The sequence below is a fragment of the Helianthus annuus genome, chromosome 13 (assembly GCF_002127325.2).
Source record: "Helianthus annuus cultivar XRQ/B chromosome 13, HanXRQr2.0-SUNRISE, whole genome shotgun sequence".
NCBI lineage: Eukaryota > Viridiplantae > Streptophyta > Magnoliopsida > Asterales > Asteraceae > Helianthus > Helianthus annuus.
Genome location: NC_035445.2, coordinates 64,186,587 through 64,209,764, shown reverse-complemented (window position 1 = coordinate 64,209,764; position 23,178 = coordinate 64,186,587). Strand labels below are relative to the sequence as shown.

Sequence of the window (23,178 nt, the reverse complement as noted above, 5' to 3'; positions counted from 1 at the left end):
TTGAAGGAATTGACTACAATGAAGTGTATGCTCCTGTTGCACGTCTGGAGGCTATTAGAATCTTTCTAGCCTACGCATCTTTCAAGAAATTTAAGGTGTACCAGATGGATGTTAAGAGTGCTTTTCTACACGGAGTAGTCGAGGAGGAAGTATATGTCGAGCAACCACCGGGGTTTGAAGATCCATTACATCCTGACAGGGTTTTACTTCTCAACAAGGCGTTATATGGTCTTCATCAAGCACCTCGGGCTTGGTATGAAACGTTGTCTACCTATCTGCTCAACAATGGTTTTCGACGAGGTTTGATCGACTGTACCCTCTTCATTAAAGAGAATGGTGAAGATCTTCTGTTGGTACAAGTATATGTCGACGACATTATCTTTGGTTCTACCGATGATAAGTTGTGTAAAGAATTTGAAAAGGTGATGCAGGATCGATTCGAAATGAGTGCGATGGGTGAAATGACGTTCTTCTTGGGTTTGCAAGTAAATCAATCCGAATCTGGAATTTTTATTCATCAAACCAAGTACGTCGGGGACATCTTGAGCCGGTTCCAGATGTCCGATGCGAAACCTATTTCTACTCCTCTTCCTCAGAATCATGGAATTACTCCGGATGACGAAGGAGATGCTGTGGATTCTTCTTTCTATCGTGCTATGATCGGATCGTTAATGTATCTCACCGCATCAAGACCCGACATCATGTATCCAACTTGTCTTCTCGCTAGGTATCAAGCGAATCCGAAGGTCTCTCACTATGCTGCTGTCAAAAGGATCTTTCGTTATCTGAAGACTTACCCTGACACCGGGTTATGGTATCCTAAGGATGATAACTTCGATCTTATAGCTTTCAGTGATTCTGATTTCGGCGGCTGCAAGAAAGATGGAAAATCAACTACAGCAGGATGTCAGTTCTTAGGCAATCGCCTAGTCACTTGGCAATGCAAGAAGCAGACATGTGTGGCTACGTCTACATGTGAAGCAGAATACATTGCTGCGTCTAGTTGCTGCTCCCAGGTTCTATGGATCCAACAACAGATGCGGGACTACGGTTTTGAATTCCTAACTACTCCTATTTATGTTGATAATGAGGCTGCCTTACAGATCACTAGAAATCCAGTACAGCACTCGAAAACGAAGCACATCGATATTAAATATCACTTCATACGTGATTGCTTTGAAAAGAGACTTATCGATGTGGTTCATATTCATACCGACCACCAACGTGCCGACCTTTTTACCAAAGCATTTGATAAATCAAGATTTGATTTTTTACTTTTGGTAAACGGCATTAAGGTGAAGCAAGAGTAACTAACATCATGAAATCGTTTTTGTAAATATTTTTCTAAAAATCAAAAATCCAAAAATATTTTCATTTCTTTTTATTTTTGAATTTTAGGGGGAGAAAATTTCAAGAAAAATACAAAAACATTGAAAAATCTCAAAAATACAAAAATATGTCTTTAATTTATTTACTTTCTGCATTTAAGGGGGAGTAAAATCCAGAAAAACACAAAAACAATAGAAAAACAAAAATGAGTTTCTTGGTAATATGAGGGAAAGTGATATTACATCAGAGGTCGGTTGAAACATGTTTCCAGAAATCAAAAGAAAAAGAAAATGATAAGTAGCTCTTCTAATGATGTACCGGTAGACTCACGATCATTTTAAAGTATGCAGGAGATATAAACATAACAGACTGAAAACCGCGTGGGAACCGTTCATTGGCATATGGTCTTGGTACCGAAATTTCGTTTGATAGATTGCCGAGGTTCTGAGATATTCGGGGTTTATGCTTTTTATCATCCGGGTATCATGGTTGCTTCTATAAATAGACTAAGTCTAAGTTCTTCCATGATACCATACATACGTGTACATATCTCATACTGCATTCGACCTCAATAAGTGATAAACAATCACATGTCCCAAAATAAGTGATAAAATATCACATTCATCCGGGAGTCAAGTTCGTCTCTCTGCTGTACGGAAGTACTGACCTGTTCACGGACTTGCTCTTGTGCCCTCATGCATTGAAACTCAAGTTCCTCATCAATAAGTGATTATATCACAAAGGGCTTGTTTTCAAATCAAATAAGTGACTTGTTCACATTGTATATATATACGTCAAAAACGGATGATAAACGGTATACTCCCCAGTATGATGAATTCTCGTGCATACCTTGATACGGGAATGTGTCGTGAATGGATGAACACCGGTCGGTAAGTATAAATCATACCTTAAACGTATCTCATTGTATTATGATTACACCTGATCGTTGAGTTTAAGTGGACAACAATATCGGTAATTGTGGTAGAATACTTATCCGCTTCTGTAAAAGAATTTTAAAAGGGAAGTGTGTTTTGACAAAAGACCGCAAGCTGATATGATTCTCTTCGCCAGAAACTCGCAAAAATATTGTTGTGTTTGTACATATTTACTTTCTGCTTAATTTACTGCTTTAATTTTTAAAACAGTTTTTGTCGTTTGGTGCATATCAGCACGACATTAGCGGTGATGTCGTTTGATAACATTCAAAGGATTTTAAAATTGTTGCCTTTTATTTTTATCAAACTTCAAAATCCAAAAAGATTTTCATCTTAACTTTATTTTTGATTGAATGATGTTGGTGCTCGATCCGATACCTGACAAGCCGAATTACTTCATAAAATTAACCTTGCTGAACTTCATAACGGATAATTTTCAACATGGTCATTTCTGAAAAACCTCAAATGTTGAAGGGTTAAATTGGAAATTCCCTAAAAATCCAAGTGTTGGTGGAAATCTGATCCTTCGAGGAAGCAATGGCCCTCGAAAGATCAGATGGTCAAAGAAAGTCAATGGATGTCAACAGTCTCCATCGAAAGATAGTTGGTCAACGAAAGTTTTGACCAAGTGATCCTTCGAGTTGACTAGAACCCTTGAAAGATGGCTTTATATCGAAGGATATCCTTCGAAGAATCCAAAAATATCTGGCATCCTTCGATCCAGATCCTTAAAATATCTGGATCCTTCGAACCTTATATGGATCCTTCGAACAAAAGAGAATCCTTCGTGACAGCTGTCCATCCTTCGAACGGTTTGAGTCCTTCGAGACGGTTCAACTTTCAAGGTGGAATATAAATAGTTGTCTTCTTCATCACTCATCATTATCAGTTTTCAAAAACCTCAAAACCCTCTCGAAACTCTGCCAAAATTTCAAAAACACTTGTTTGATTTTCAGGATTTCATAACATTATCTTGGTAGGATGTTATGCTTTAATCTATTAACGAACAACAAATCAAAACTTCATAAACATATCACTGACTCTGATTCATTCTTTAATGTTCTTATTTTTATTCATGAAATTTTGAATGTTTAGCCTATGATTTAGTGTTTTTGTGTTTATGTAATGTTACTGTATATGTTGTGGATGTTATGAACATTGTTGTTTGAAGGCTGGTTTGAATGATCATAACAGGGGTTTTGAACCTTGATAAAACAGGGGAGGTTAGGGTTTGGGCAAAGTTTAAATGTTTGATTTATGTTCAGGATCCGGTTTTGTTTCAATATTGTTGATGTTTTGAAATGGTCATGAGTTTTGTTTTGTTTTGCTATAAACACTGATTTGAATTTCGATATAACTGTCGCTGGAAAAACAATTCAAATCACCGGAAAACTCACCTGAAAAATCGCCGATGAACAGTAACCGTTTGGGAAGATGATGAGTCATCACCTCGAGAGATGTGCCAAACAGCATCCTTCGAGGTGAAGCTCGAAAGATGGTGGATATCTCGAAAGATCATCTTTCGATGGATCAAGCCTTCGAATGATGAGGATATCTTTCAAAATATTCAATCATTCGAAAGATAATCCTTCGACAAGTTAACATCTTTCAAGATAAATAAAATCCTTCGAGCTGGATCAACATCCTTCGAACCATTCATCATCCTTCGAAATGATTATCATCCTTCGTGCCACATTTCATCCTTCGATGGACAGAATGTATCCTTCAATAGTTTCAACACTTAGGAAATTTTCAAGAAATTGAAAATTTTTCTAAGTGTGAAACTCATGTTGACTGTTTGACCCATGCTTATTACGTGCAATTGTGATGTGCAGAAATGGCACCAAAAATTAAGTTTGAGCGGGCCAAACCCACCAAGAAAGTGAAATCTGAACTGGAAGCTATGTCTGAATCTAGACATAATATGGTGGCGTACTTACAACCAGAAGGAGGCATTAGTCCTGAATTTGCTGGGATTATGGAATATCTTCATCGAGCGCGAATCAACTATGCTATCACCACACAGCATGTCGCCTATCAATCACATATCAAGGCATTCTGGAGTACAGCTGGGGTGGAAACAGTGGATAATCAGGAAGTAATCAGGGCAATCGTTGCAGAAAAGCCAGTAGTCATTACTGAGAATTCTATTAGAGAACGTCTTCAACTTGGTGATAATTCTGAAGATCCAACTTCAATAGATTTGCAGTGTCAAAGGGGGTTATTGTTAAGGCTCAAGTACAGCGACAACGTCCTTACAAATCAAATCAACAAGAAATATCTGCCGCTTAAGTACAAGTTCCTTCTGCACATTCTGATTCACTGCCTAAGCAACAAGCGCTCTGGGTATGACTTATCTCCTATAGATCTGACGGGATTGTTTACGGCGTTGATTCTGAACAAGCCGTTCAACATCTCTCGTTATATTTTCAACAATCTGAAGGAGAACTCTCAGAGGCCACTTCCGTCCGATAAGCAGCGAACTAACACCAAGTTTTGGTTATATCCTCGCTTTCTGCAAATGTTGATAGACAATCAGATTCCTGATCTTGCTAAAGCCGAGGCAGATGTATTTCCAGTGAATCCTATGAACGAGCGCACACTTCTAATTGTCAAGTCTATGGGGGTTTACACGGGAACGCATCCAGATAGGAAAATGATTGGTCATCTTGATGCTCCTGAGTATGAGCCTCCACAGAACAACAGATGGCGACGTGAAGGAAGTGTGTCTGACGATGAAGAACCAAGATTGATTGCTATGGCTGATGAGCAACTCACATCTAAGCATGGAATCAAAGCCACTAGAAGATCTGCTGGCAGTTCTGGTGCAGCAGCTAGTGCTAAGGTTGATGTGAATGTGACTGCTGAAGTGGCTCAGGACATGCCTGTTGATCCTGATGTTCCAGTTGTTTCTGGTGGTGATGTTGGTGCTGGTCAGTCGAGTGTTGCTGCGACTGACAAGGGAAAGGGCAAAGTGGATCAGCCGAGAACACTTGTTGATGAAAGCAGTTCATCCTCTGAAGAGGAAGGAGGTCCTGATGGTGATGGTTCATCCTCTGATGATGATAATCCTCCTCCTCAAGGGTTGAAGAAAGTCTTTGACAAACGCGGGAATCCCCGGTTTGAAAAGATTAAGAAGACAGGAGATACTGGAGATTCTGATAAAGATGAGGATTATGCTCTTACTTCTCCAGGTTTCATCAGGAAAAGGAAGGCTCAACGACAGGGTGGTCGTGGATCAAAGAAATCTACTGCTGACACTTCTGTTCCAGTGTCAGTTCAGCCTTCATCTGATCCTGAGCAGCAGCTTCCTCCAATTGGCGATCAGTTAACTGCTTCTGAGACAATCGATCTTATGTCTTCTCCACAAAGGTCTTCGGGAGCACATCAGGTGTCTGTTGATCAACAGCCACCTGAAACTCCCACCACAGGTACACAACCTCGACCTATTCTTGTTATAACTGGTCCTTCAGGTGGTTCGGGTCAGGCAGGTCAATCTGGTTCATCGAGACCTGAGCCCTCTAGGCCATCTCTGGCAGAAACCTTGTCGGGTTTCTCTGAAGCTGATAAGGTACAGTTCTTGATTGAACAAATCAGTGAACTGGGTGATATAGTTGGCCGTCATACACGAACGATTGAAGAACATCGTGTACAACGAGTGAAGGATGCAGAGGCTCACAATCAGCTGTGTTCTATTGTAAATGCTCAAAGTATGAAGATCAAAGAACAAGCTGAAGAAATTGATAGATTAAAGAAGGCTAACTTGGCAAGAGATAGAGAGGTGGAGATCATGAAAAGACACAGCACTAATCTGGAAAATTCAGCAAAAGTGTTAAGGGAAACAGTTAGCGATCGTGATGAAAGACTGAAGAAAGCATTCCAACCTATGCATGAAAACTTTGGTAGGGTTCATAAACAGGTTGGGATATTATGGAGAGAGAGGTGCAATGCTCAAGGGATAGTACTCCCAAGACGTCAAGATGATCAGGATGATGATTCTGCTAATCCAGATCAGACAGCAGCCTCAGGCTCCGGTGCAGCTGCATCCGGTGCTGCAGGCGGATCTAGCACTGCTCAAGATACTCCAGCTCCTCCTACAGTCTCTACTGGTCCAACTGAACAGACTGAAACATTGGAAACGTCTGTAGATCCTTCTCAGATCAGTCTAGATCCAGAAAACTTTACTGAAGATCCTCCTGAATCGTCAAGTGCTCAAAAGTTTCATCCTATCACGGGTGAAGCACTAGAAGAGGGAGAGTTTGTATCTGAGATGACAGATGAACAGTTATCAAGGTTGTTTGAGTTGAATGATGTTGCTGAAGGTGTGATTGATGCGACTCCTTTGGTACAGGATCAGACTGATTTCTCAACAATTGATGAAATCTTCATCAGTTCTGATCCTGAACGTCCTGTCTATGTTCGAGAGGACGATGCTGAGCTGAATGTGCCTGATGATGAATTTATTGCTGCAAAGACTGCTGAGTTCGACAACACTTCTTCTGATTCTCCTACTGCACAAGAAAGCCGTGAGAAAACTATTAAAGAATGGCGAGCGGATTTCCTTGCTAGGAATCCTCCTCCGCTCGCCCCGTTGGAGCAGGCAAACTATATGGTTCTGGAGAAAAATCAGGCGCGTGGTCGAATCATCAGCTGGATGTTTGTGAAAGATCTGCATTGTATGGTTGTGAAGAGAGAATCTGGTCTTCAATACTTCGGGACTCTCCTGAGTATTCTCACACTTCCATATTATGATGTGGCAGTGTTGGCGCAGCTTGATGTGATCAATCGATCTAAAGAGCATATGGTAGATCTCTTTGCGAAGAAAATCAGGCTAGAAAGGCGTTTGGGGTGGAAGGATCCTCTGTACAAACCTCAATTTCCAAGATACGAGCAAATCAAGTTCACTCTTGATCCAGAAACTAACACTGCTCGTTATCGTCTGGTATATGATCCTCCTAGGTTGATGAAGAAGATTCCGCTGTTGAAGATGAAAACTGACTTTCTTGAGAATTTCCGCTGCTGGGTTTATGATGCGGATACCGGTGAAGCTGTGATCTTGTTCAGAGACAATGCAGAGAACTTCAGGATAATCGATCCGATGTGGATTACAAACATGTCCAGATCGGATATCATTGTGTTGAAGGATCATGAAATCAATTACCTAGTTCAAGATCGAGATCAAGCCATGAAGTTTCAAAGGATGGCTCGCTACTGCTTCAACTTGTTGATCAATGCAGGAAGTGCATGGTCGGCGCATCATGTAGCCGTGGAAAGGGCGTTAGAGACTTAAGACTTGAAGACGAAGACAAAGCTACAGCCAAGGGGGAGTTTGTTGGTGCACTTTGTGTCTGTACTTTGTCTATATTTTGTAATGTATAAAACGATGTCTTTTGTCGTTGTATTTACGTCCTTTATGTGTGTTTATGTATTGTAATGTGTTGTTTGACCAAGTCAACCATCCTCCTGGTTTGACTTGGCCAAACTTGAACACTTAGTAGTTGAAAGATGATATGCCACGAAGGATGTCATCGAAGGATGTTTAGTATCCTTCGATGACTTCGAAAGATGTCCTTCGAAGTATCTCTGTGGACCTCGAAGGATATACAATCCTTCGAGGTATGCTTAGATCCTTCGAGATCTTTCGAATGGCTTTCTGGTCGACAGATAATCCTTCGATCAGAATGTCTATCCTTCGTGCATGGGAATCTGTTTTGGGTATATATATCCATGAAGGGTTTCACTTTCACAGTAGTTCTGATAAGTTTCTGTCCAAAGTGTGTGTTCTTGATAGAGAGCTTTTGTGTGTGAAACCCAGGTCTTTGTTAGAGTGTATTTTCAGTTTGGTCAAGGTCTGTAACCGTGTCCACTGAAATACAAGAGAAAACTTTGATACTTGCTTGTCTACTCTTTCTCTTGTTCACTTTGCTTACATATAAACTCCGGTTTGCTTGCTAGCTTGGATTCCGCACTTGCTAGTGGGTTAAACATAACAAGGAATAGGTTAAACCTCAACCTCCGAGGGACCTACATTTTGTTCTTCTCCTCAAAACACAAACCAAACGAGAACCCATGTACTCGCTAACTCAAACCCTTTGCACGCGAATAAACCCGCTTTCTGAACCGCGCCTCAAAAACCTGTCAGACCGATATCACAAACAAAAAAACCTTTTTTTATTTAACCCTTTTTTTATTGTAAAAGAAAACTTATTATTATTATTATTATTATTATTATTATTATTATTATTATATATATCAATTGACATCGTTGGTTTGCGCTAGGTACTTTTGTGAGTTTTGGCTTTTCACCACTGAAGTTTGTTTTCTTAGATTTTTTCCCCACATGTATGGAAGTAAAAAGGAAAATACTAGAATAGATATGCAGAACATAGAGCGAACGATCCATACATAAAGGAGAGAATCTGGAGGGGGGCACGGTGGACCACCGGTGATCGTTTCCCCTGGTCACTTAAACCTAGATTAGCCGGCTGTGGCTTCTAGAAAAAAAAGGCAACATGTTGGTGCCATGCCTCCGGCGGCAGCAACAACGGGCGGAGATAGCCATGTTTTGGAGTAGAATAGGCGGTCATGAAAGTTCAGGATCACAGTAGAAGATCTGGTTGCATCCGTGTGTCATGAGATTGCGGATTGAGTTTCCGACAAGTCGGCTAGGGTTCCGGCGAGATTCCGATTACCCGATTCAGGTTCGCATGTCTCCGCCCAAATTATCTCAGTGTAAATATCATTATTAAAAGCTAAAAAATCATGTTTATGAATATTTCCTTTGAGATCAAGGTTATAGGAGATAGAGTTACTATGTCCAGCACACGGCAACACCCTACTGTCTAAAGAAAATATAGCATTTGAATACATGCTTAATTAGACGACTAAATATCAAAAATACCCTTTTTACTATTGGTCAATTATGTAGTTTTTAGTGTGAAAGGTCAAAATCCTGTTACAAGTAACTAAATTGATCTATCTTTTCCCCATTCAATATGCTGCTGAAACATGAATTTATGCAGAAAATTGACAAGTAAGAACATTAACGGGATTGGTGGTTTTACCATTAGATTTTTAAAGTTTGGAGAGGTTAAAACCAGTTATATTTTAATTTAGTGGGTCTATCTATACTATAGTAGTTTTGCAGTGAATGAAACCCAAGTAAAAGCATAGTGGAATGTTTTGGGTCAAGGGAATAGGAACATGTTTTGGGTCGATAATTCGTCAAATGATAGAAGCTTGAAAAATCGTTTTCGTTACTATACCAATTTAGTCACTAAAAAAAAGATCCTTGGTGGTGGAATGATACAAAAAGTGCAATAATAGTGTCATTTGGGACTGGGGTTGGGTTAGAGTGTCGGGTAATAAGGAGGGAAGAATGGAAATGGCAAGTTTGAACATGGTTCTAGGCTTCTAGCACAGCAAGTCATAACAAAAAAGATGTGACTCCAAAAGAGAATATCTTTGCATAGAAAGCGATAGACAGGAAGATTCCTACTATGAACGCTTTAGCAAACAGAGGCATACCAATTCAGAATTCACTATGTACGTTATGTGGAGTACTGGACGAGTCAGCGGGCCATGTGCTGGTCAGATGCACGTTCGCACACATGGTCCAGCATCGGATATTCTGGAGGATGAAAGTCCCGACAGGCCGCAAGTTTGACTCGGTGGGTGAGTTGCTACAAAGTGTGAATGAGTTGGGTTTATCCTCACACAAGAGGAAAGTTATACGTGCGGTGTATCTATTAGCGCTTTGGAGGGTATTGTTTTGGAGAAATCAGAGGACAGAAGTACATCGGTATACACGGTTGTTGAAGAAAAAAGCAAACATCGTTCGATTGGTGAAGGCATAGATCAAGCATAACATGGGAGGAATAGATAAGATTTATGTAATTCTAAAGATTATAGTATGGAATGTAGTATGTCATGATGTTGTTGCTGTACTATTTGGCTACAACAGCAACTTGCTATAGTAGTCTGTTTTGGTTATATTTGAATGATAACTCCACTGCCTTCAAAAAAAAGCTTAGGCTTTCATTATGCTTGCGTTGAACTCCAACAATGGCCCTGTACTAGCTGAGGGTTTCATTAATAGATGCACTAAATTTTTTTTTTTTCAATTTATTGGTATTTCTGTATTTTAAATTATATTTAATGGTTATTCTTAAATACGGTTTAACCGGTACCGAACGAATGTCCGCGGCGAAGCGCGGGGCATCTACTAGTTATTATTATTATTATTATTATTATTATTATTATTATTATTATTATTATTATTATTATTATTATTATTATTATTATTATTATATTATAATTAATGATTATGTAATGATGATCTAATGATGATCAATATTATAATTATTATTATTATTTATTATTAATAATAAAACCTAATAACAAAATCACAGACGTCTTCTTCGTTTAACGTTGCCGAAACGAAACCTTAATTAATTTCAGGCTCCACCACCGATGTTGAACGGAGATGAGGATGGTGGCGGTTTGGTCGGAGGAGGACAGCGGTCGACGATGATGAACGTCGGAGGTCGAGATGCAGGTTGATCGGAGAGGATGACCGGAGAAGACAACTGTAGTGATGAAGCAGAGAAGACGATGATGATGATGGACGATAAGCGATGGAGTCGAAATCGGAACTCGAAACAGTGAGAGATGGTTGCGACTCGGAATTGGTTTCGACTCGTGACAATGATGAACGATGACCAGAGACGGAGTTGCAAGTTCCGGCGATGATCGTTGCGACTCGGATGATCAATAACTCGAGATCTCAGTTGCGACTCGGAACCGCGAAAGAGATAACTCGAGACCTCTGTGAGTCGAGACCTTGAATGATGAAGTGGAAGACTCGAGACCTTGAAGGAACCTCTTGTGATTGCGACTTGACGACTCGAAACCGGTGAAGATGTTGAAGAGTCGAGACCGAGGTTGATGACTCGAGACCAGGAAGACGATGACTCGAGACTTGTGAAGGATGATGAGTCGAGACCGGCTGATGAAGGACTCGAGACAGTGGATGTTTGAAACGGTGGTTGCGAAACAAGAATAATGAAGGACTCGAGACCTACTTGAGTCAAGAACTCAGATAATTATGAAATCCCACTCGAGACCTTTGAGTCGAGAACTCAGAGTTGATGACTCGAGACTTGTTGATCTTGTTTGAATGTTGATGACGATTGCTGGTCGGAATCAAATTGCTGTTGATGGCTATGGAGGTTGAGGGTTGCGACTCGAGACTAGCACAATGTCCCACTCGAGACCTTGAGATAGATGGGACTCGAGACCAATGAAGATTTTGACGGTGATAGCGGCTCAAAAGAGCATGTGATGAATGATGAGCTGTGACTAAAAATAAAATATGGAAATCTCAATCTCTCCAAAAATATCAATTCAACAAATCTCCGAAAGCTGTGTAAATTTTGAACTAAGATATTTCTAAAAAATTTCGAAAATTTTGGTTTATCTTATAACAACCTTCAGAACAAATCAAAATACCAAAATATGTTGATTTTTATAAAAGTTCGATGAATGTTACTAAGAACACGAAGAACGCGATGAACATCGAACCAAAAATAACAAAAATCTTGAATCCTTGATATAACACCGAGCCTAGAAACAGGTTCTAATGGCTCTGATACCACTTGTAAGTCCGGTAAACCGGATCTTTCAATGATATCAAACAACCTATTGATTGTGCGGAATCCAATCAATAGGTGATTCGAGAAATGGGATGAAAACAAATAATAACAAACCAAATCACCTTTCAAACTTGCACACGATTCTATTACTATCAACTAGCAAAATCGTCTGGTACAAGTTCCTACACCAACAAATCAAATCACCTCTCTCTAACTCTATGGAATTAGTGTAAATGAGGCTCCAAGAAGGTCAACCCTAAAAACAAGTTGGAAACTTGTTTTTATACTAACTTAAGCCCAATTCCCTACATGGGCTCCCCTTGTGCCTGCTTGGCCCACATGGCCTAAAGCTTGGCCCAAGTGACCTATAAAGATCCAAAACCTAATATAAACTAACCCGGTAAGACCCAGTTCGTAACCATAGCCCGTTATGTTAATTTGATGTGTCAGTCTCACACTTTAGGGCCTAACATCAACCCAAACCTTTTACCAATCGGCCTACCACGTCACGGGGCCGAGGTCGTAACACAACCTCAAACCGTGCTCGTGGTACCACACACACCAAATGAACACCCCATTGCCAACTGTGTCGCCATGATGGTCACTATGCGACCACTTGCCCACAACTCGCCTCTTATGCCAAAAAGGCGACATTTCTTGATGCCAATCTAGCCAATGCATTCCTTCCCCAATGCAATGTTGCTATCGATACTACGGATTGGACTGCAGACTCGGGTGCTTCCACTCACATGCTTCCTACAACCTTTGGTTTAATTAATTCTAAACCTCAAAACGGTAACACACGAGTTACTTTTGGGGACGGTATTTACCCGTTACCCATATTGGTAACACTCATATTCAAAACAATCTTCCTTTACAAAATGTTTTAGTCGTGCCTAACCTCACAAAAAATCTACTGTCCATTAGTAGATTAACTAATGATTCTCTCGTTGATGTATTGTTTTCTAACAATTATTTTCAAATTCAAGACCGAAAAACAGCGGAAGTTCTAGCTAAAGGCACGTGTGAAAATGGCTTTTATGTTCTCACTCAAAGTCACAAGTCTCTTGTTGTCGCTCTCTCCGCTTCGCATCTTCGTGCTTCTTTCAATAAATGGCATAGTCGTCTTGGACATGTCTCCTTTGACACTATTTCAACTTTAAATAAAAGTGGTCATGTTTTTGTTACATCTTTGTTACCTAAACCGGGATTATGTAATTCGTGTGAAATGGCAAAAGCTAAACGTTTACCTCTTCTTGAAAACCACAAACATGCAAACCATGTTTTGGACCTCATTCATTGTGATCTTTGGGGACCCGCACCGGTCACATCCACCGATGGATATTGGTATTATGTCATTTTCATAGATGATTATTCACGCTTTATTTGGTTTTATCCTTTAAAAGCAAAATCAGAATTTCCTAACATTCTTAAAACTTTCTTAGCTTTTGTTCAAAATCAATTTTCTTCAAATGATAAGGTTTTTCAAAGCGACGGAGGAACCGAATTCACAAACCACCAAGTACAAATGTGTTTTCAACAAAATGGCATTCATCATCGAGTTTCATGCCCTCACACTCCGGAATAAAACGGAAGGGCGGAACAAAAACATCGTCACATCATTGAAACCGGGTTGGCCATAATGTTTAATGCCCACGTACCACCAATTTTTTGGTTTGATGCTTTAATGCCCACGTACCACCAATTTTTTGGTTTGATGCTTTTACAACGACCACATATATAATCAACAGACTTCACACAAAACTGTTAAACAATCTCTCACCTTTTGAAATATTGTTTAAACAACCTCCTACAAACTCCAATCTTCGTATTTTTGGATGTCGAGTTTATCTATACCTTAGAGACTATGTCAAAAAAACAAACTTGTTCCTCGAAGTACTCCATGTATTTTCATTGGCTATAGTCCTCGCTACAAAGGGTTTAGATGTCTAGATCCAACCACGGGTCGTATCTATTCTACTCAACACGCAAAATTTGACGAAGACATTTTACCTTTCCAAACACCCTCTACATCTACAAATATCTCCTCATTACCTATTACAAACTTTGAAGGCCAATTACCCACACCCACTACACCCTCCCATTCTCACCCATCTACAACCCAAACTAACAACCCCATAATACCCAACAGCCCTCTATTACCCACACCATTACTTCATCCAACTCCAAACCCATCTGACAACCAAACGAACCCACTAACCCCTCCATCCATAAACCAAGCACCTTCATCCACACAATCCTCATCCTCTCCATCCACCCAAACACTTAACTCACCTTCGGCCCAAACATATCCCTCGGCCTAAACATCTCCCTCGGCCGATACATTACCTTCGGCCCAAACCGAAACCCAATCATCATCCTCTTCTCAATCCGAAACCCAACCCACAAACACACATTCCATGCAAACTCGGTCCAAAAATGGTATTTTTAAACCCAAGCATTTTGTAAATCTTGCTAATCATTCTCCTTATGCTCTTCTCTCTAGCCATGTTCCCAAAGGAATCAAAACCACTCTCAAAGACCCTAAATGGGTCAAAGCCATGCACAACGAACTTGATGCCTTACATGGTAACCACACTTGGACACTCGTTCTGCGTCCAACCAACACCAATATCATTGGTTCCAAATGGATTTATCGAATCAAATACAAATCCCATGGTTCTATCGATCGCTACAAAGCAAGACTTGTAGCCGAAGGATTCTCTCAAATATCGGGTCTCGATTTCTCACACACATTTAGTCCGGTTGTAAAATCATCCACCATTCGAGTTGTTCTAAGTCTCGCGACCATTAATCAGTGGAAAGTATGACAACTTGATGTCAATAATGCTTTCTTAAATGGTCATCTCAATGAAACCGTTTTCATAGAACAACCTCTGGGTTTTGAAGACCCCAAACAACCAACTCATGTGTGCAAACTAAATCGTGCTTTATACGGTCTAAAGCAAGCACCACGAGCTTGGTTTCAACGTCTAAGAACCTTTCTCATTGCCCTTGGTTTCCAAAATAGTAGTGCCGATCCATCATTGTTTATTTGCAATCATCACAGAGTTTTAATTTATCTTCTTGTCTATGTAGACGACCTCGTTGTAACAGGAAACAACGAAAAATTCATTAACATGTTTACATCTCGTCTACACAAGGAGTTCAAAATAAAGGATCTCGGCCTACTCAATTTTTTCCTCGGCTTGGAAGTTACTCATACTTCTTCCGGTCTCTTTCTAAACTAATCCAAATATGCTTACGACATTTTATCACGTGCGGGTCTTCTTGACTCAAAACCCGTTTCCACTCCTCTAACATCAAAAGATGTTTTCACCACCCAAGGACAACCATTTCATGATCCTACCCTCTACCGATCTCTCTGGTAGGCGCACTCCAATATCTCACAATTACTCGTCCCGACCTCTCAAATGTCGTTAATCAAGCTAGTCAATTTCTTCAACAACCCACCACTACTCACTTTCAATTAGTCAAAAGAATTCTTCGATATGTCAAAGGCACATTATCTCATGGTTTAACTTTTGATCGACCACCTAACACTGTTTTGCTAGGTTTTTCTGATGCAGATTGGGCACGATGTCTAGACACTAGAAGATCCACCTATGGCTACTGCATTTACTTGGGAGGAAACTTAGTCTTTAGGAGTGCAAAGAAAGAACCCAACATTTCTCGCTCAAGCTGTGAATCCGAATACAGGGCGACGGTTAACACCACTGCAGAAATAAGTTGGTTGACAAATCTACTACGTGAGCTTCATGCCTTGCCTCAAACTCGCCCAACCTTATTATGCGATAATAAGAGTACTTTGTTCCTAAGCCAAAATCCAATCTCACACAAACGAGCAAAACACATTGATATCGATTATCACTTTGTTCGTGAATTGGTTACTTCTGGTCGGCTCGACACTAAATTCATCTCCATCGATCAACAAGTTGCGGATATTTTCACAAAAAGTCTCCCACAACCGTTGTTCGACAAGTTTCGTTCAATGCTTCATGTCGGACCACCTCCATCCTTGCATTGACGGGGGGTATCAATCCATCACAAAGTCTTAGCCTAAAATCCCTCTAGTCAATATTACTCATTCAAATGTAATTATTATGTAACTCCTATTGTTGTAAATGTGGAAGATTTCTCTCCACATATTTCTCTAATTCTTGTATATTTATGTACCTCTCATTGTATACAAGAAATAACAAGCTATGTTAGAGGGGTTGAAATGGGACTTTATCCAAAGTTTTGAGATTCCTAGAGGGTAAAATTAGGAAATCATACTCCTATGTTAATTGTCAAAATCGTCACATGCCTTTCACTTACCCTACTCAATGACTAGGAAAGCAAAGAGAGAAAAAGAGACATAAGGAGAGAAATCGATAGAGAGAGGAGGATTGAGAGCAGGAATCAAGAGAGGGGACCTGTCGGTGATGGAAACGACGGTGAAACTGCCGTCTTCAGGCGGCGATGATGATGGTTTGATGAACATCTGTTACTACCATCACCTAAATAAATCTTTACAGATTCTAGTTATTTTATCCGTTGATTGAAGGTAATTATTTTCACCCACTTTACATCTTCATTTAGAGTAAGGGCATGTTTGGCTTAGCTTTTTAAAGAGCTTATGACTTTTTGGAAAAGTTAGGATGTGGTGACTTTTTGGAAAAGTCACTTTTCCCCTCACATACACCCCATTGTCAAACAAACTTTTTAGAGCTTATAACTTTTAAAAAAGCCAATAAGTCAATAAGTTGTTTCAAAAAGGTTAGCCAAACATGCCCTAAACCGGACACTTCCGTCGCAGATCTGTTGACCTCGCCGGAAAATCACCCCGCTGATTTGTCGGCGATCAGCGCTGCTGCTTGCTCCGCTGCTCGGTCTCATAAGGTATGCACAAATTAGGGCAAAATTGTTTCAGTTCTTGATTTTTAGGTTTTGGTCATATCAATTTCTAATCCCTTTTAGATTCATGCTTTTATTTGTTTAATTCATGGCAAAACTGGGACACGAGGACTAATATGGATCTGCTTTGGTTTAAAAAAAACTTGAAGATATGGGTCAATTTGGTTTGTATATTATTATATAATAACTAATTAAAAATGCTTAATTTATAGAGTTTCATGTGATATATAATACACTATACGTGGCCAATGACGGCATGGTTTTCATTTTGGTAAGGCCAGTTTGTTTCTCATTGATTGGATTCGTTATATGGATGCAGGTTACATGTGTAGAGTTTATATTTTCTATAATTTAAATGTTAGTTATATGTTTATAAGTTTATTTGGGTTGTGGCAGTATAGGAACGCATTATTGTTGTTCGGCTCGAGATTGAACCATGTGTACGAATAGCTTCAACCGTTAGGTACACACATCTACACATCTTTATGTATTTTTTTTTGTTTCTATTAGTGAATAATATTTATCATTATTCTAGGTCTAAAATATGGAAAAATTGCAGTGTGATATGTTCGGCTCGAGATTGAACCATGTGTACGAATAGCTTCAACCGTTAGGTACACACATCTTTATGTATTTTTTTTCTATTAGTGAATAATATTTGTCATTATTCTAGGTCTAAAATATGGAAAAATTGCAGGGTGATATTAATTTGGGAAATGTTACTTTTAATCATACACCATGACAAGTTGGGGGTGATATGCAGCATTTGCATAAAAGGAAAAACGTCATGTCCAAAGTCATTCAAAGTGTATTTTAATCCATAATACCTCCTATATTTTTATATTCAAAACGTCATACTATTATTGAAAAAAAAAAATTAACTTTGGACTCGGATCTGACACTTATTTTTTTGTAAAAAAGGTGGGGCGAAAACGTTTCAGGTCAACCAACCCGACCGACCGAGCTAGATGCAATGGGTGCTCTTATATATGTAGACAACAGGCTGAATGCAATGGGCGTGCGGGTTGCTGGTCAATTTTGTGGATCTGATTCTGTCACTTTTTTTTTTGTGTTGTTTGCAGGTTTTAATTGAGTTGGTAGTGGTGTTGATTTTGAGTTTGTTTGTTGGATTGATGGTGCCAGGAAATTTCCGGTCAATTTTACCGGATTCTGATGAGAATAGGTACTTATTATGTATAATTGAGCATTCCATTTAATCTTTGAAACATATTTGTTGAAATAGACACATTCTACAAGGTTCCAATTTGCTACATAGAAATCTTAAAAAGATTACGTCTCTGTGCCAGTTTTCATTTAAATTGGCTTTTGCTTCTGTATTATCTGTGTTTAGTTTTTTGCATAATGGAACCAGAAATTAGAGCAAGTTTTATGGTCACTGATGACGGGGGTAGCTCAAACCTTAATAAACTAATTAGAGACACAACAGCTTAAAAGGTTAAAAAGTTAAAAGGTTCGGAAATGGTCCAACGGTCATGAACAGTAAAAAGGACAAGCACAGTGTCCGGTCACATCAACAAGTCTTAACGTGTGAAACCTTCTGCCCAGCCGCAACCAGAACATGTGGGAGAGCACACCCTTTTGTCTGCAGGTCCAAACCCTTCAACCCTCAAAATGGGCAAACCCCTCACTGCAAGCACAGATTCACTAGTCACGGGTTTCTCCTTTAAGAAACACTTTCCTCTATAAAATGCAGGCCATTCCACCATGCCATTCACTCCAGGATCAGCAGATGTCACTCTAACTCTCTGATTCTCCTTCTCCCTCTTAAGAACTAGCTTCATGCTTGTTTCTCTTCTTCACACTAAATAATTCATCTTCTCCAACGATCGCTTTCTGGGCTGATTTCTAATCAGCTCAAGATCTAAGGAAGATAAAAACACTACTAGTGAATCTCCCTCCACGTCTTGCAAACGTGGGGGGACCTCACGACCTGCGTTAGGCTAATCGAACCCCTGAACCCTTTTACCCCAGAGATATCGCTACAGGCCTTGGTCTATTATTTGTTGCATCAACAAGTTGGCGCCCACCGTGGGGCCACGCCGCTAACTTTACCTTAAAGACCAGTTGTGTAGCTCCATTTTCTCTTTACATCATGTCTGAAAGCGAGTCTCTCGGTCAGGTAAATCAGGTGCCTAACAACACCGATTTAACACCAAATTCGGGTCGGATCTCACCGGTCCTATCTACACCTCTTTCTACTCCTGGAAGTACTCCATCGGGATATGTAACCGGAGTTCACTTCTTTTCAAACACAAACACATCTTGGTCAGGGGTTGCGGCTACTCAAATCGATGTAATGCATACACCGAAACACGTAGATCTAACACCCGAGGGAGTAGCTAGAAATTTCTTACAACTGATATTTCTTCTCAACTAGCCTGTGAGCTTAGAAAAGGAAAAAAAAGGGTGAGAATAAGACTAAATTATGAGGAGTCTGAACCCTCATTATCACATGGCCCTCCATCTCTTCCTTTTAGCAGCTCACGTTCAGCCACATCTTACCTTGAAGCTGGTCCTAGTGTGACAGACCAACCACTCAAGCCCTTTAGCTTTTGGGGAGGCCAAGTCCAACCGTTTTTCCCTTATTTACCTCCCAACCCGTTACAACCGATGAACCTATGGGGCATAAAACCACTCTTGATCAATTATGGCAGTCACCAGCTTCAAGTGTTCCCCCTCCCATTGCTACTTCGTGAAAACAAGCCATGGCCACCCTGCCTTTGGCTTGAGGTGCAGTCATGAGCACATCCATGGGAATGCCTTATACAGTAAGCCTTTAAGGCTTTAACCTTATGACACAGATAAAGGCATATTTTGTTAGTACCATCAGAAAGCCTTTAAGAATTTAACCTTATGCCCTAGCTGATGACACAAATGATGGCACAATTTCCTTTGCAGCACGTGAAAGCTGGATGATGACACAGGAAGCCTTCAAGGCTTTAGCTTTAACTTCATCAACCAAGTGCCAACCACTCACCAGGGTACCTCAAACGGTAACCCAGATTCAAGGGTAGTAAAATAGCTCTTAAAGCCTTACAAGCCCAACAACTTGTCTTGCTTCTCCAAACAAATTGTTAAGTACGAGTTTCAAACCCAGATAAAGATGCTATCACGGTACTGAAGACTACCTCCAAATCTTTGTCGGGACAGCAAGAATTGAAAAATGACCCAACTCCGAATGTTGTCTCATGTTCAGGCAAACCCTTGAAGGGTCTTCACGCATATGGTTCAATGACCTTCCTGGACGAAGTGTTCAGACATTTGACGATCTTAGCAAAAGTTCCCTATAAAAACATAGGTATGTCAAGAACGCCATGATAATCTTCCAGATCAAACAACGTGATGATAAAAGTCTTGGAGACTTCATCGAAAGTTACAAGAAAGAAGGTTTAGCTTACACCGAAGAAAATATTAGGGTTGCAGGGTTAATGAATGCTATAAATTCCAAATATCTCACAAGAGACTTCAATAAATGCCTGCCCAAAACCCTTGAAGAAACACTCGAAAGGGCTGAAGCCCACATTCGAGGAGAATAAACTGTAGACATAAAAAAAAGAGAACTCTTAACTGGAGCTTCCAGTATGGCTCTTATGACAAATGGCTCAAAGGTTCAGATTCCTGAAGGCCTGAAGGCCGGAACCCTCCAAGCTGAGAAAAAACCATAAACTTTACAGCCTTAACCAAGACTCCGCACAAGATCTTGGCAACCGAAGAGGTAAAACACAGCTTCCGCCCTCCTCAACCTTTGTCAAAAAAACAAAAGATTAGAAAAATCAAGCTAGTATTGTGAGTTTCACGAATAGAAAGGTCACCATACCAACGATTGCTTCCAACCCAAAATGAGGATCGAAGAAGCCGTCAAGTCCGAACGGCTCACTTGGTTGAAGGGGTCAAGGGCAAGATGGTTGAAAAATAAAAAGTAGGAAGTGAACATGGTCGACCTTGAAAACAAAGCTTCCCACAAACGCCATCGTTCTAAGGCATGGGAACGTCAATATGTTTGCTTTCCACCACCAGAAGGAGAATTGCTTTCAAACCCTCTGGTGATGGAATCCAACATAGGAACCATCAAGACACAAAAGGCTTACATTGACACCGGTGCAACCACCAAAATCATGTTTGAGAAAGGATTTAACCCTCTCAGCGACAATGAACGTTCAAAGCTTCAACAGTCTGAATCCTCCATCGAAGGTATCGCAGACATACCTATCAAGCCTTTAGGCCAAATAACCCATTATGTTTGTTCAACGAGAGAACAAAGGGACGAACCGAACAGCTCACTTTTGCGGTGATCAATATCCCTTCCAACTATGATATCATCGTAGGAAGGCCAGAGCAAGGTGTGTTCGGAATGGCAGTTTTAGTTGGTCAAGGCACTATGAAGTTTCCCACTGAAAAAGGGATAGCAACCCTTCAACCTACCCAAGAAGCTTTTGTGGTTGAAGGGGAAAGCTCAAGAAAGGACGAAGACGATGAACAAGGGTTGAACATAAACCCAAAATATCCTCAACAGGGGATAAGGGTAAACACTAACCTTTACAATGAAACCCTCTCATACCTTGAAAAGCTGCTCTTGCACTATGTATTTGCTTGATGCCCCGAAGATATGACCGGCATCCCTCATAGCATTGTTAAAACATGAGTTATGGATCCCACCTGATGTTAAGCCCATTATACAAAAGAAACGGAGTCAAGCCCCTAAAAGAAGCCTTGCAGAATGCCAAAAGATGGAAAAGTTTGTTCTAGCCGGAACCCTTCGAGAGGTCAAGTATCAATCATGGGTGGCCAATCCGGTAATGGTTTAAAAACCCGACAAGTCTTGGAGAATGTATATCGATTTTAAAGACTTGAACAAAGCATGCCCAAAGGATTGCCACCCGCTGCCCTTGATAGACCTCAAGGTTAACTTACTCACGGGCTTCTCGTGTTTTCTTGACACCTAAAAGGTTTACCATCAGATCCTAATGAAAGAAGAAGACGAATAAAAAACCGCATTACACACTGATAAAGGTATATTTTGCTACCAAAAAATGCCTTTTTTTTTAAGAAACGCAGGTGCCACTTATCAACGCCTAGTTGACAAAGCGTTTACCGAACAGACTGGCAAGAACATAGAAGCTTATGTTGAAGATTTGATGATCAAGAGCAAAACGGAATACCAAATGCTCAATGACATACAAGAAACCTTCCAAACCTCGAGAAATATAAACATGAAAGCTTAATCCAGTCAAGTGCTCGTTTCTAGGGCACATCATGGGGAAACAAAGCATAAAAGCCAACCCTCAAAGGATGTGCTAACAAGAAAGACTTTCAATGGAAAGCTTACAGCTTTGAAGCGTTTTACCTCAAAAGGAAGCCTTCAACCAAATGAAGCAACACTTGGCTTCACTCTCAACCATTTCGGCTCCAGAAATAGGAGGAACGACCTCTATCTACCTTTCGATTGCTGAAAATACCATAAGTACGGCTCTAATCATTGAACGAAACAAAGTTCAGATACCCGTTTACTTTTTCAAAACTTCAAAATTAGCAGAAATCAAATATTCTTCTTTGAAAAAAAAAAAAAACCTTGCTCTAGCCCTAGTCCAAACGGCTAGAAGGCTTCGAAGGTACTTTCAGTCACACCCGATACAAGTGATCATTGACTAACCAATTAAGAATGTGCTTGAAAAACAAGAAAATTCCAGATGATTAGCCAAATGAGTTGTGAAACTAGGTGAACACAAAATCACCTATGTCCTGAGAAAACTTGTCAAAGCTCAAATCTTGGCTGACTTCATCTTGTAAGTCCCTAAAGAAGCCATAACAGAACTTAATACAACTGCAACTGAACCTTCCAACCCTGATACCCGGAAGCTCTTTACCGACGAAGCTTCCAGCATTGAAGGGTCAGGAGCAGGGCTAGTTCTAATTGATCCTAACGAATTGTAATTCACGTATGCCCTTCGTCTTGAATTTCAGACTACAAACAACAAAGCTGAGTATGAAACATTGATTACTGGGCTCAAGCTTGCAAAATATGGATGTCAAAAGGCTTCAAGTCTTCACAGACTCGTTGCTTGTTTCAAACCAAATAAGTGACAACTACATAGCCAAAGAAATGGGGGTTCAAAAGCTTCAAGTCCTTACAGATTCTCTCAAGCTAAGACAATAACAGCTACATAGCAAAAGAACCCAACATGTATTAGTACCGAGAGAATTTAAAGGAATTGATGAACACATTTCAAACATTTTCCATCAAAAAAGTTCCAAGATCTCAAAACAAGAGAACTAATGCACTAAGCAAACTTGTATCTCCTACGTTTGCCCACCTCACCAAT

General features: G+C 40.1%; 1 protein-coding gene across 12 annotated transcripts; it reads left to right on the top strand.

Annotated features, from left to right (window-relative positions):
• The first annotated feature begins 8,541 nt into the window (after positions 1-8,541).
• Positions 8,542-18,136, top strand: LOC110897965. Of its 12 annotated transcripts, none has more exons than XR_002569126.2 (5): positions 8,543-8,965; positions 17,239-17,300; positions 17,397-17,451; positions 17,535-17,645; positions 17,759-18,136. XR_002569126.2 is itself a non-coding variant. In XM_022144701.2 (4 exons), the coding sequence occupies exons 1-4, from the start codon at positions 8,897-8,899 to the stop codon at positions 17,928-17,930; spliced, it is 414 nt and encodes a 137-aa protein (XP_022000393.1). In that variant the 5' UTR covers positions 8,542-8,896; the 3' UTR covers positions 17,931-18,136. The 12 variants fall into 12 exon arrangements, 1 of the variants encoding a protein (XP_022000393.1); XR_002569123.2 differs by having other exon boundaries at positions 8,544-8,965; positions 17,234-17,300; XM_022144701.2 differs by lacking the exon at positions 17,397-17,451 and having other exon boundaries at positions 8,542-8,965.
• The last annotated feature ends 5,042 nt before the right edge of the window (positions 18,137-23,178 follow it).